Source organism: Phalacrocorax carbo, chromosome 14, assembly GCF_963921805.1.
Source record: "Phalacrocorax carbo chromosome 14, bPhaCar2.1, whole genome shotgun sequence".
Taxonomy (NCBI): domain Eukaryota; kingdom Metazoa; phylum Chordata; class Aves; order Suliformes; family Phalacrocoracidae; genus Phalacrocorax; species Phalacrocorax carbo.
The window spans coordinates 11208218-11221412 of NC_087526.1; the positions used below are offsets into that span (position 1 = coordinate 11208218).

General features: G+C 57.2%; 2 protein-coding genes and 1 long non-coding RNA gene across 3 annotated transcripts in view; 2 read left to right on the forward strand and 1 right to left on the reverse strand.

The window, feature by feature from the left end:
* Nucleotides 1–4308: 4308 nt before the first annotated feature.
* On the forward strand, nt 4309–8627 carry R3HDML (R3H domain containing like). Its single transcript, XM_064465151.1, has 5 exons — nt 4309–4768; nt 6182–6300; nt 6802–6934; nt 8071–8186; nt 8297–8627. The coding sequence occupies exons 1-5, from the start codon at nt 4508–4510 to the stop codon at nt 8427–8429; spliced, it is 762 nt and encodes a 253-aa protein (XP_064321221.1). The 5' UTR covers nt 4309–4507; the 3' UTR covers nt 8430–8627.
* Nucleotides 8628–10545: 1918 nt separating this feature from the next.
* Nucleotides 10546–13195, forward strand: part of HNF4A (hepatocyte nuclear factor 4 alpha) — a 37749-nt gene continuing 35099 nt past the window's right edge. The window contains exon 1 of the mRNA XM_064465708.1: nt 10546–10630. Within this exon, the coding sequence (XP_064321778.1) occupies nt 10582–10630 (49 nt within the window). The 5' untranslated portion in view covers nt 10546–10581. The remainder of the gene's footprint in view (nt 10631–13195) is intronic.
* The window catches only part of LOC135315739 (uncharacterized), a 45752-nt gene continuing 43180 nt past the window's right edge, over nt 10624–13195 (reverse strand). The window contains exon 4 of the long non-coding RNA XR_010375235.1: nt 10624–13195. This is a non-coding gene — a long non-coding RNA (uncharacterized LOC135315739).

Genomic DNA, 13195 nt, shown 5'->3' on the forward strand with positions numbered 1-13195 from the left:
TTAAAAAATCCCATCCTAGCATGGTGCCCCCATGTTTTGGCCAAAAAGGGCACGGTTTTTCTGGCAGCCAGGAATTCATTTCCCCATTCCTGCAGCCTGGGAGGTCACCTTTTCAGTGTGAGATTTTACTTTTCTGCACCCCTTCCTCCAAGGCTCAGCTTGGTTCAGAAAGGGATTCAACATTTACAAGGAGCTGGTCCTAATTAGTGAGAAGGATGACTCAAGTCCTCAGACTGCAGGACTGATCTCAGTTAGCCTGCTGGGTTACAGCTCAACAGGGTGTTTCACTCCAGGGAGATCACAAATAAATGTGCAGGAGTTCAGCCTGGGTTTTCTCATGTCACCATATGTGAAGCTCAAATCTTCTGACCTCTAAGTCAGAAGGAAGATCTTCTTTCATGATACATGAGGAAGAACAAAACTCTGGATGTGTTGGACTTCTTGGAGCTCTAGAAATGCAAAACACCATCAAAAGCCCCACCTTCCTTCCCTGCCCAGGGAGGACTGGGAGAATTGAACAGCTTTCAGCAAAGCTGGAAAACGAGCCTTTTTGCCAGTTCATAAGAGGGGGATATTTTACTACAGCAACAGAGTTTGTGCATTACCTGGGAAAAGAGTTTTGTTTAACAGGGCTTTGGATTGGTTTTGTTTTACCCCAGTCAAGAGGAGGCTCCTGCTACGGAAAGCCACATCGACCTCCTCCGTGCCTGGGGGTGCTCAGGCATCGCAGCAAATCCCATCCCTCAACAAAGAACAAAGCCCTGCTCAGTCCTATGTGGGCTCATGTCTCCATCTGCCACCGTGATACATGGGTGATGCCCGAAGTCAACAGATGGGAGAAACAAACATGACAGGGGAATCCTGCTCCTCCCGTTGTGGCTTCTTCTGGAGTAAGCTGCTACGTGTGACAGTCTTAAAGGCACTGGTGGACATGTCTGCCAAGAGAGTGCTGTGAACCCAGTGATTTATCTCTTTTTTTTCCCCCAATGCTCATTAAAATAAGAATTTGCCGGCACTGCTGCTGTATCCAGCTGAATGCATGTGCTTCTTGGCTCCCAGCAAGGTCCTTGCTGCAGATACCGTGTGCTTTGGCAGCTGGGCCAGTCTGGGCTGCAGGATATTACACCTGGCAGGGACACAAACCCCCTCCAGTTCCTGGAATTTGGATTGTCTTGTGGAGTGCTGATTAAGCAGTGCTTTCAGTCTGCACCCAAGACAAAACCCTTGCCTTGTCTCCGCACAGAGGCTCAGTGCAGCTCAGCTGCTGCGTGGCAGCGGGAGCTGCAGTAGGTTTTCTCTCCCCGAGTCCCAGGGAAACAAAAACTCAAAAAAAATTGTTAAATGCAAATCTTTGAAGTTCATGGTGCTGGACAAGCATTCGCTGCTCAGGGCTCTGTCTTTTGTGAAATAATAAATCATTAAAAAATACCTCCCCATAACACAGCCCCAGTGCCCTCCCTACCTTTGCGTGCACTTGGCAACAGGTGCTCCTCCCAGTCTGCCCAGAACACGTCTCCAGTCTGCCCAGTTGAGATCACTGCTGCATGTCCTTGTCTGCCTTTCTAATCCGCTGGGAATGAAACTGCCTCCACCAGTCATACTAATGAGAGATTTGATAGCTGGGGTTGAGTGGAAAGAGGCAGCCCTGGCGTGTGCTGTCCTGGTACGGTACAAAGGGCTGTCATGCCTTCAGCCCCTGGAGCTGGCACTTGCCTCCACATACAGGTGAACATAAAATAGGGGTGTCAGCAAACTGGGGATGGTGCTTTGCCTGGCACCTCTGGAAAGGTGGCTGATGCTTTGGAGGGGTCTGGTGCTGGGAAGGTGAAGCTGAGCTGGCTAGACCCCTTATGACAGGCAGTCTGGAAAGCTGATGGGCTCTGGGAGCCACCCTGTCATCCTGGTGTGCCCCGTGCTGGCATCTGCGGCACAACACGGCCCCCAGCAGCATGCGCAGCCCTGCCAGCCCACGGGGTGCTGTTGCTCTCTGCACTGAGGGGTCCCCTCCTGCAGTGCCACAGCGGGGCTGGAGGTGCCTCAGCAGCAGTTTACCTGTCTCCTCCCCGGCACAATTATCATCCCACCCACTGGGTGGGGTGTGGATGGAAATATCCCTCCAGCACGCGTCTCCAGCTGCTCCCCAGGGCCCACAGCATCTTGAGTTGCTTTATGGGAGAGCAGATGCCAGGAAAAATATACACGGGGGACCGTTTTGGCAGAGGCTTACAGCAGGGTGAGGCTGTATTGGCACAGCATAGCAGCTCAGCACCGGGGTGTTATTCCCGCTCCACGCTCAGGTCTGTGCTTCCCCAGGCTCCTGGTCAGCATCTGTTGCACTGTGGTCTCAGGAGCTGTGGGTGAAGCCAGCCGGGCTCTGGGGTGAGCCATCAGTCCTGGCATGGGGCAGGAGTTGCGTGGCCAGGATCCTTGATTCTTATCCCAGTGAGGGCGAGAAGCAGCGATAGGCTGCTGCTGTGGGACTGCCTTCTCCTCCCCTCCTCCCCAGCAGCCTCCTTGCCTCCCTGCCTGACCAGCAGCTTTCCCCGGGGGAACACTCTGGTCTCAGCTCCGTGCATCTGTCTCCATGCCTCCCACCAGCTCAGGAGAGGGAGTTTGGCCTCAGTGCTTCCCTTCATGCAACTGAAGAGCCAAATCCTGGCTCCAAACCCACCCGTGCCCTGGTGAACCCAGGCCTGGTGAGCTGTGGGGTGAGCAGCTTGCTTACCTGGGTCACCATGGCACGGAGCAATAACGGCAGTGAGCCCTGCCATGGTTCACACACGGCTGCCAGCTCTGGCTCTGAGCTTGGCAGGAGGCAGACATGGGACAGGCATTGCAAGCAGCCCCTCCAGCATGCCAGGCTTGCATTTTTGTGACCTGCACTAATTAAGCCAGCCCCAGGCATTGCGACCACTGGGATGTCAATGGGGAAACACACTTGATGCTGCAGGATTGTCTACAGCTTTCAGACTTCTGCTGCTGTTTCCCCTCCCTTGGGACAGACAGCTGGGGGAAGCACAGCCTGCAGCAGAAGGGCTCATTTCCCTAAGATGCCCCTGGCTGGGCATCACCATCTCCTCAGTGGGGATGTGGGCAAAGCCTCCATGGGCTGCAGCAAACCTTAGTCCTTGGGGAACCCACACAGCAAGTGGCTTCATTTCTAACAGGAGGAGCTGCTGGCCCAGGGACATGCATGGTCACCAGGTCCCCTCCCAGCCACCGCAGCAAGGGACATCTCTGCCACCTGCTCAGCTTGCACCAAAGCGGGGTGACCCCGGGGCTCCCGGTGAGCCCCAGCCCCACCGCCACCTTGCCAGGGCAAAACCCCCTCCACATCTCTTGCCAACCTGCATTTGCTTCCCTATCCGCAGCTGCCAGAAAGACCCCGGCTGGGGGGCTGAATGGTGAAGAGATGATTCTGGGAATCTCTCCCTGAAGGTAGCTCGTAATAAAAACTCCAGCCAGCAGCCGATGAGCAGCCCCCCTGCCCGCTGGAGGAGTGAGCCAGGGTCTGCTCGCTTCCCCCCGCAGGCACTGTGCACGGCTCAGCGTGCCTGTGTGCACGCCTGTGCGCGCGGATGCATCCACCAGCCTATAAATCTCCTAGCAGGGCTCTCTCCAAACTTCAGGACATTCCCCGGGGGAAGAGTTAAGATGCAGCTTTTGCGTCAGATGCTGTGGCGGGCTGCCCGGCGGGGCTAGGCTAAACCTCTCCCCTGCATCTGCCCCAGCAGGTTGTTTGCAAAGGTCAATCCCACCGGCTGCCGCTGCCGGGCTTGGCTGCCCTTGGCTCTGTCCTCAAGGTACGTAGTCGGAGGAACATCCTCCCCACTGCTCCGGGGAAGGGCTGGCAGGGATGTTAGGAGGTACATCGGCTGACAGACGAGGAGATATTCCAGCATTTTTCTCTTTTTTTTTTAATTATTTTGTTTTTGTAGTGGTTTATTTTTCTTTCACTGAGATAAAGAGTTGTTAGGATTTTTTGCCGATGCTTTTAAAACTTGCTGTGTGCTTCTTTATCTGTGTGAGATTTCCATTCGTGCTGGGGACTTACTCAACACACCTAATGCTTGGGAAGTTACAGGGCAGGCGGCTGCAGCAAGTTTCTCAGCATGCTCCTAATTAGCCCCTGCCTGGCAGGTATGTGCGATAAGTAAAAAAATAGGGAAGATTTTGTACAGATTCTCTTTTTTTTTTTTTTTAAAGAAACGATAAAACCAGTTCCCCAGCCATCTTTCTGCCCGTCCTGGGAAATTTACTGTGATAAATGACGTTATCAAAGAGATTAATTTCAAAAATTTATTTTGAAAAGAAAAAAAGGAAAATTTATTTCCGTCTTACTTTGGGAAGTGGTGTTTGCACATGAACTGCAAGCCTGAGCAGTGCCCGTGTTATTTTCTCTCCTAGATCGACGTGCCGGCAGCAGGGACCAGCGACCCCCCCTTATCCTTACTTAACTCCGTGTGGGAGCAGAAAGCCACTGGCTGATCCTGCTGGCCAGGCTAGCATGACTGTGCTCCACTTGCACCTGTACCTCACCGCCTTGGGCTTCTGGACGACACAGCAGTCCAGCTCCTTCCTGCTGCCCAATGCCACCGAGCTCCTGTCCCCCGCCAGGGGCAGAGCCACGGGCCTGCTGTGGGGTGTGGGGGTCCCCCGCAGCCGTCGGAAGCGATACCTCTCCCCCCGCGACATGAGTGTGATTTTGGACTACCACAACCAAGTGCGGGCACAGGTGTCCCCCCCTGCCGCCAACATGGAGTATATGGTGAGTTGGGCTCTGACAGGGTGGTGTGGGGGTCCACAGCTCTTGGCTGCTGCGGTGGGGTCGAGGGGCTCACCTGTGATGTGGGCACCCAACCTAGTAGGGATGGGGCACCCACGCATGGGGATGTCAGGGTGCTTCCCCAGATTTGTAGCCAAACATCTGTCCCAGGGGATGTTTTGCACCCCTGGTGCAGGGCAGATGCACATATGCCCCATGCAGCCTCTGCACAGGAGGGATGGAGTCCCAATGTAGGCATGTTTCCACCTCGGGGCAGATTTAGGGCCCCTGGTCCTGTGCCTCGGATGTCTGGGAGCTTGCAGGCTGCAGGACGGCAGCAGCTGTCCAGCTGAGCTGCAGAGAATTAGGGGAAGAGAGATGGCTGCAAGCATGAAAAGCTCAGGTCCCAACCCAAAGCCCAGGTGGGAACCTTTCCCCTAACTGCAGCCAGGAGGTACAGCCCCATCTCAAACTGAAGGGTCCCTTGGGAGTGTGCCCAGGGATGCCAGCCCCTGGGAGAAGAAACATGCAGGAGCGAGACAGAGAGGGGCTGCACAGCCTCGCTGGGTCGGGCAGCTCATCTGGATGAGAGCCACCCTGGTCAGAGCTTTCCCCAGGTTGTCTGGACCCTGCTTGGAGCTCCTAACCTGGCCCTAAAGGGAGAGGAAATGGGGAGCCACCAAGAGGAGGGATTTCCAGCCAGCACAGAGTGGGACCCTTGTGGCAGGAGGTACCATGTACTGCTCTGCTCCCAGGGAGGGGACTGGAGCTCCCACGGAGCAGCTGGGTGGTCCCTGGATGGCAGTTTGGGAGAGCCCAGCTGGAGCCCAGCTTGCTGGGTACCAGAGCAGGTCAGATGTGCCTGGGAGCATCCTGTGTTGGTTCTTGCTTGGCCTAAATTCCTGCCTTCCAAAATAACTTTCCCAAGCATCTCCCCAAAGCGGTTCAGGATGGGTAAGGAACCTTTAAATAATGCATGAAGGAACCTGCTGTCCTCACTGGTTAGTCTGTGGCCAAGGCTGCGGATGGAGGGCTGGGGACGGCTGCGAGCTGCAGCAGCAGTGCAGGGCTGTGGGGTTTCACCCCTGGATTCAGCTCCGCCTTCTGCAGAAGGAGCTCATTCCCAGAGGGAATCACACGCACAGGGCTTGCACTGCTTCAGGGCATCTGTGCTCTGCCTGGGCAGTGGATGCCGTACGTACCCAGCGGCCGCAGTAGGCAGCTGGGGTGGTTCATTGCTCCTGGACCTACTGTCCTGCTTCCCGCAGGCTTTTCCCAGCCCAATATGTGAGTCACATTTTTTTGACACCTGGGGGTGCTCAGAAACCCTCCCCAAAAGCACAAGGGAGTAGATTTCTCTTCCCTCCTCTGGGCAGCCAAAACCCCTGCCTGCCCTTTTCCTTTCCTCCTGGCCAGGTGTGGGATGAGCGGCTGGCCAGGGCAGCGGAGGCATGGGCTGCGCGCTGCCTGTGGGACCACGGGCCCCCTCAGCTGATGAAATATGTGGGGCAGAACCTCTCCATCCACTCAGGCAGGTGAGTGCCCCATGGGTAGAGCGGGCTCCTAGGGACACCCTGCACCCCATGATGCTAGGGGAGGAGGAGCAGCAGCAGCACCCCCTCAGCTGAGAAGCAGAGAGGTTCTGAGCTGGGATTGCAGAAGACTGAGATGTAACCAAGAGGCACATCAAGCCCCCGCGGGGAGGAGGAGGACAGTCCAACCCTTGCAGCAGGGTAAATGTGGAAACCAGAGGTGCCCACTCCTCATCTGGGGACTATGACATTAATCCCCTTTCTGCCTGGCACACAGAGCAGGGGGACGTGGGTTCTGGATCTCCACCACATGGCTAAGTGCTCAGGTGCCTCCAAAAAGGGCCAGGTCTTCTGGCCTTGGGCACAAGTGGACTTAGCACAAGGATGTCATTGCCCCTGCTCCATCCCACTTCTCTCCCCTATTCCCTCTATGTGGAGCCTTCCTCCCTCTCCTCTGTGAGGTCCACAGGAGGAGGTCCACCTTACACATGGCACCTTTTGCAGATACCGCTCTGTTGTGGACATGGTGAAATCATGGCACCAAGAGAAGCAGCACTACTCCTTCCCTCACCCCCGTGAGTGCAACCCCCGCTGCCCCTCCAAATGCAGCGGCTCCGTCTGCAGCCACTACACGCAGGTGAGTGCCACAGCCCCCTGCAGCCCCCTGCAGCCCCCTGGGACCCAGCTGCAGACTGAGGGGCAGCTCACAGCACCTTAGGCTGCTGCAGCACCTGTGCAGCAAGCAGCCCTTCTCCCAGCAGCAGCTGGGATCCGAGATCAAATCCTGGCAGCTGTCTGCATCGAATCAGGCAGCAGGCTGGCAGCAGGCAGTATGCCTGCTGGAGGGCTGCAGGCAGCTGGCAGCGATGCCCTCCCACCCTGGGGCCCCACAGGAATCTGGCTGCTTGCATGGAGGTCCCGGGGGCTCGCAGCCCGCTGGAGTGCAGCTAGGAACTTCTGGCCAGTTGGCTGGGAGGTTTTCATTTTAAGCTTTTTTTCTTGCTTTGGCCTTTTTCTCCTTATTATCCCACTGGCACCCTAAAGGTGGTGAAGAGGGAAAAAAAAGACCCTTTGTGCTTTTGCTGAGCATGAATCCTGTCCTCTGTGATGGAGCAGCTTTATAGTGCCCAGCTGCGTCCAGTTCCCCAGGAATGCAGCCCCTTCATCCCCCAGCACATCCACTGGTAGCCAGGCCAGCACAAGGTGGAAAACCTCCCTCTGCTCCCCTGCCCAGTGACAAAGTTGTGCCAATCCCTAACTACCTCCTTTGCATGGCTCCAACCTTTACTGAGCTTCTGCACGCCTGTGCAGCATGTCTGTGGGGATGCTCAGGGAGGCTCCAGGTTGCAAATGGGCAAGATATGTTTTTTTAAGGAAGAAATTCAGCCTGGAGATGCTTTAGGAGGAGCTTCTCGTTCTGTTTCACCTCCCTGGGTGCAGGGTAAGCTGCTGGCAATGATTCAGGGTGAGGTTTGGGATCTAATTTGGGTAAATGAGAGAAGTGACCCAGACTCGGCTGCTCATTTAAGTGAGCTCAGCAAGGTACCCCCTTGCAGGGCAGCATGGGCTGCAGACAGAAAAGGGCAGTGAGAAAACACCCTCAGGTGACAAAGCAGTGCCCACAGTGGGCACAGCATCCAGCCGGAGAAATCTGGGCAGGTGGGATGCGACTCCCTCGTGGGATGTAGCCCTGCACTGGGGTCCTGGGGTGACCGGCTGTGGGACGCCTGGGCGGGCGGTCGCCGACAGCGCCTGTTCTCTGTCCCGGCGCAGATGGTGTGGGCATCCTCCAGCCGCCTGGGCTGTGCCCTCGGCACCTGCGCCAACGTGCGGGTGTGGGGCAGCATGTGGCGGCACGCCATCCTCCTCGTCTGCAACTACGCCATCAAGTAAGTGTGTGGAGGGAAGCCTCCCCATGCTGTCCTCCCTCCTCAATGGCTGCTCCGGTGTCGGCAGCAAGGTGATGGTGCTCCGAGGTGATGCTCTCCTCTCTTTTTAGGGGCAACTGGCTGGGAGAAGCGCCGTACAAGGTGGGGAGGCCGTGCTCAGCCTGCCCTCCCACCTACGGCGGGGGCTGCTCCAACAACATGTGCTTCACCGGACTCAAATCCAACCAAGTCAGCTGGTTCTAGGGCTGCAGCCCCATGAGGAAGTCCCTGGGATTATTTATAACACTGACCCCCGCCGGCGGCCTGGCTGTCCATACTGCTTCAACCCTAGTGCCATGTAGGAAACTGCTTTTTTAACACAACTCTCCAGCAGCGCTTGTGTTGTCTGGCTGCTTCCCGCTTTGGGGGAAATAGGGATGGTTCAGACCCCTGCCACCCAAAATAGGGAGAGTTCAGGGATGCACGGAGGGAGTGGGGCTGGCTGGCATAGTCCCTGCTCTGCACGCTCGGCGGGCTTCCCCACTGCTCCCTGCCTGTGCTAAGGCAGAGGCTGGTGTAAGTGAATACCGAGATGTTCCCCTTGTGGCAAATGGCTGGAGGAAAAGCAGGGAGCTCCAAGTGTGTCCCTGCTCCATGGCAGCCCCTCCAGCCACAGGGCCCCCACATCCGAGCCCCCCAATAAAGCAGCCTGGAGACCCCCATGCTTGTGTTGTTCCTCCCTCACTCACAGCCTGGAGCCTCGGGGTAACACCAAGCCGGTGCCTTTGCTCTGGTTTTGGGGGTAAACACAAAAGGGTGCAGAAGCCCTCAGCGGGGCCATAGGCCCCAGCCACGGGAGATGCCTGGGTGCTTTGCTCCATCGTGTGGGAGAAGCCAGCATTGCTGGGGCACTGGGTGATAACGACGACGCTGGAGGTCCACAAGCTCCCTGTCCCACCCAGGCTGCCCAACACCACCCCACTGCCCTGCCTCACCCCTGGTGCCGCTGAGCACCCTGCTATCCGCATCCCCTCCCTCTCTAGGACCTCTCAGCACTCAGCAAACCCAGGGGTCCCCAGATTCCCAGGCTTCGGGTCTGAGCCTGCAGCTGCAGATTCCTGTGCCACAGCCCACTGTGTCCCGGCAGCCCCATACCCGCTCGCCCCTGCTCCGCTGCACGCTCCCTCGGGATGTGCTTTCCCATCCAGAGGAGCAGATGTCCCTGATTTTGTCCTCTTGGGGCTGCAGGGTTTCGATAGCTGGTCTGCTGGGGGGTTCCAGGGCTGGCAGGGACACCTTGGTGCCTCTTCCAGCTCAGCCCCTTCCTGAGATGTACGGGATGCCCTGTGCTGCCGTTTGATCACTTTTTCAGCTCCAGCTCTAGATCCCCCATATATTTGGTGTCACCTCAGCAACACCTCTCGCGTGTGGCCCTGCTTGCCTCAGTGCAGCCCCCTGGGAGCAGGGGCTGCTCCTGCCGCAGAGCCACCAGTGGCACAGGGCTCTACCCCAAGGTCAGGGACTGCATCTGCACGCCCTGGACAGCGAGGTCCCCGGGGCTCCTCCTGGGTCCTGCATTCCCAGAGAGCGCATGGATGTCCGTGAGCGGCTGTGGCACCTTGTGGGTGCCCCTGATTTGGGGAGCAAAGTGGGATAGGGAGGAGCTGCAAATGCCCTGCACCCTGGGCCCGTGCTTAGGGTACCACCCTGCATCCCACCACAGCATCCCCCACATCCTCCCATCACTGCAGTCGCCCCCAATCCCAAGTGACCCTTCCAGCTTTGCACTGGGGAAACAAGTCCTGACCCACGACTGGGGCTTTTCACCCCTTGTGCCTCAGCCAGGCTCTGCTCTGCCCATGGCAGTGCATGCCAGCCCCCCACACTCATCCCATGGCCCCTCGCCCGCAGGCAGGGTTACCCCGTGCCCACAGGCAGCCTCAGTCCTGGTTTTCCCATGGTGCGCAGGCAACAGCACAAATCCAGTGGCACCCGGGGCACTGTGGAGCAGGATCCAGCCACCTTGTCCCCTCTGTGGCTGGGGTGACCCCCAGCCTGGTGGCTGCCCCGGCCTTGACACCGGGTGGAAACGGGAGCCCCAAAAGAGTCCAGTAAAAGCCGTGTTTGAGTTTCTAGCTTGGCAGCAGTTACTATAGCTACAGCAACGGCACCTTGCAGATTGGTTTCCATAAGAGCTTGGTTACTATTTAACATCTCCACCCACATTAGCCCTGATTAAGCGAATCAATAAGATAACAGGAGAGGCAGGTTTCCTCGCCCTGCCTCTCCGCGCACCCTCCTGCCTTCACCTAGTTCCTTAGTGAAAGACATTTTTATTTATGTATTTAGATTTCTTTTTATTCCTCTACTTCCTCTGGTTTTCGCCCCAAGTCCCCATAGCAGTAGCCGGCGAGACATGGTCAATGTAAGCACCCAGCTAAGCGCTAAGATGGAGGCTCCATATGGTGAGTACAGCGTTTCCATCGCCCGCGCTGCCGCCCCGCCGTCGCTCACGGGAAGCGGGGCTGGGAGCGAGCAGCAGCCCCCAGCCCCACGTCCCGGCCCCGCCGCGCTGCCCAGTCCCCACCAGCTCAGGCACCTGCAAAGGCTGGAGATGGAGGCAGAAAAAGGGTCCCCGACTAATTTTTATATAATATATATGTAATTTCTCTCTTTCACTCTGCTTGGCTCAAAGAAGAAGGCACGTGCCCAAGGAAGCAGAGTGGTCCGACCCGCTGGCAGAGGGGCTGCTGCAGGGTTCACAGCAGAAGTGGAAGTAGTTTAGAAAGGAGGTGACGTGCTGCCTTAGGACATGCAGCCAACTCCAATACAAAGGCTGCGGGCGGCCCATGGCACGCCTGGGCTGTGGGAGCAGGCACAGCGGGCGCCTGCCAGCGCTGCTGCTCTCGCCGAGGGCCAGCGCCAGGCTGGTGTTAACGCTGGGCAGGATTCCCAGCAGGGAGTGTAGTGCCCGGACGAATGGCCCCTCCAGTCTCTGCGGTGCACAGCATCGGGCAGCACGCAGGGAGATGCCCACCAGGCCTGTGTCCTGTGCTCCCCGGCTGGCACAGTGGGTACTAGCCCAGGGCAGCCCCATGCTGCTGCTCTCCTTGGCCGTGCCAGATGCCAGCTGCCAACAAACGCACATGGGGAGGACAGGTCCCCCCAGCTCGGGGTGTCAGCCCGCTGTTATGCTCAGGATGGGTCCAAATGGGCCCATGCTGCAGCATCCCTGCAAGATGAGGGGGCGGAGCTGGTTTGGTGCCTTGTGATCTGGGAATCCCAGTTCCCTGGGCATGGCCAGTGTGGAGAGAGGTTCTGGCAGATGAGGTTTCACAGTTACAAAGTTCTCCACCACTTTCCTGTGGCTCTCCATCACACCCCGTGGCTCTCCGTCACTTCCTCATGGCTCTCCATCGCTTCCCCTGTCTCTCCATCATGTACCATGGCTTCCCATCACTTTCCATCACATCCTGTGGGTCTCCATCATTCTACCTTGCCTCTCCTCACTGTATTTTTCATGTCCTGCTCCTCTTCTCCTTTACCACACCCCACTCATGAACATACCCAGCCCCACCAGCCCACACTCCAGCTGCCATGTGTGCTCCAGCCAGGCCACAGGAGGGCTTGTGGGATTCCCACGCCACCTCCTTATGCTTAGCTCATGGCCCCATTTTGGGTGGTGGATTCTCTTGCTCCAGGCTTGCAGCCTCCTATGGGTGGCACCTCCAACCCTATCCCGCCCCTGTGCTGGGCATCCATGCTGCAGCGAGGCCCCATGCCTCCTTGCTCCAGCCCCCAGCACTTCTGTACTCTCCAAACCCAATTCAGTTTTGGTTCACATGGCTCCATGGCGAGCCATGGCCAGATGTGGGGCTCATCAGTATTTCCTTGGGTCCACAGCCCATTGCAACGGAAATGTGTAGGAACTGATAAGATCTGCAATAGCATTGCTGGGCTGAGCCAGAGCAGGGAGCTACTACAGTCAAGCAGTTACAAAATGCTGAGTTTTAGCCTGTTTTCACCAGGTCACTTGTTTGTACGTCCCAGGCCCCCAGGAGCCGGGGCTCTGGAGGAGCTCCCATCACCCGTGCCTCTGAGCTGCAGGAGCCAGCAGTGGGACAGGGCTTCACATAAAGCTGGGCCCAGCAAAATGCTGAGTTTTTGGTTTGTTCAGCGCAGGTTGTGGTTTTGCATCCAGCTGGCTCTGCTTGGACAACGTGCAAGGAGCCACACAGCGAAGTGGGCTCATGAGTGGGTAAAATGAAGGCTTGATACCTCTGAGATGTACAGAGGGTTGGATCCTAGAGTGAGGGCACCACAGTGGGTTGGTCCAGCAGATGTGAGTGCTGAGCATCCTCCGGGCTGAAGCTCCGAGTGAGTCGCTGTGCAGGAAGGAACACTCCTCCCTCTTTGCTGCGGGTGGGGAGATGGCTCCTGACCCACCAGGCTCGCAGCAACGGACTTGTGTCTCATTTGCAGAAGGGGAGGTGCAAGTGATGTTCCTGTCATACTGGGAGACACAGCATTTCAGAGTGGCTGGGCCTGGGTGTCCCCAAATCCAGGGTGCTTGTGCCTTGCTTTGCTCCGGCATGTGAAGCCAGCCTCAGTTCTAAAGTGAGCAACAGGCTTTGACTGACAAATGCAACCCAAGGAGCTGGACAAGCTCTTTAATCACTTATGATTAAGTTCTTCTTCCCACTTGCAGCTGGCTTTAATGCAAGTAGCCGCTTTCCAGCCCCGGCACATCAGTGACCTTAAACACAGGCAGGCAAATCTTTTCACTGTTAATTTTCTCCTGAGTTTTCTTTTTTTAAAATCTGATTTTCTTCTAATTTTTCAGCCTGAGGGTCAGCAACCGAGGCAGGCGCAGGCAGAGTTGGGTGCCCTGGGGCGGCTGGGGAAGAATCGGTGCACATCCCACCTGCAGCTGCTCTCCCCATCTGCTCCCATGGCCAAACAAAGGCGCGCTCCAGCCGGCACCCGCTGCCTGTGAGCCTCTTGCCGGGCTGGACTGCCGAGCCTGGGGC

Coding starts and splice junctions, on each gene's coding strand:
- R3HDML (XM_064465151.1), top strand. CDS start 4,508: ATGACTGTGCTCCACTTGCACCTGTACCTCACCGCCTTGGGCTTCTGG. Junction 4,769..6,181: donor CCGCCAACATGGAGTATATG/GTGAGTTGGGCT, acceptor CCTCCTGGCCAG/GTGTGGGATGAGCGGCTGGC. Junction 6,935..8,070: donor TCTGCAGCCACTACACGCAG/GTGAGTGCCACA, acceptor GTCCCGGCGCAG/ATGGTGTGGGCATCCTCCAG.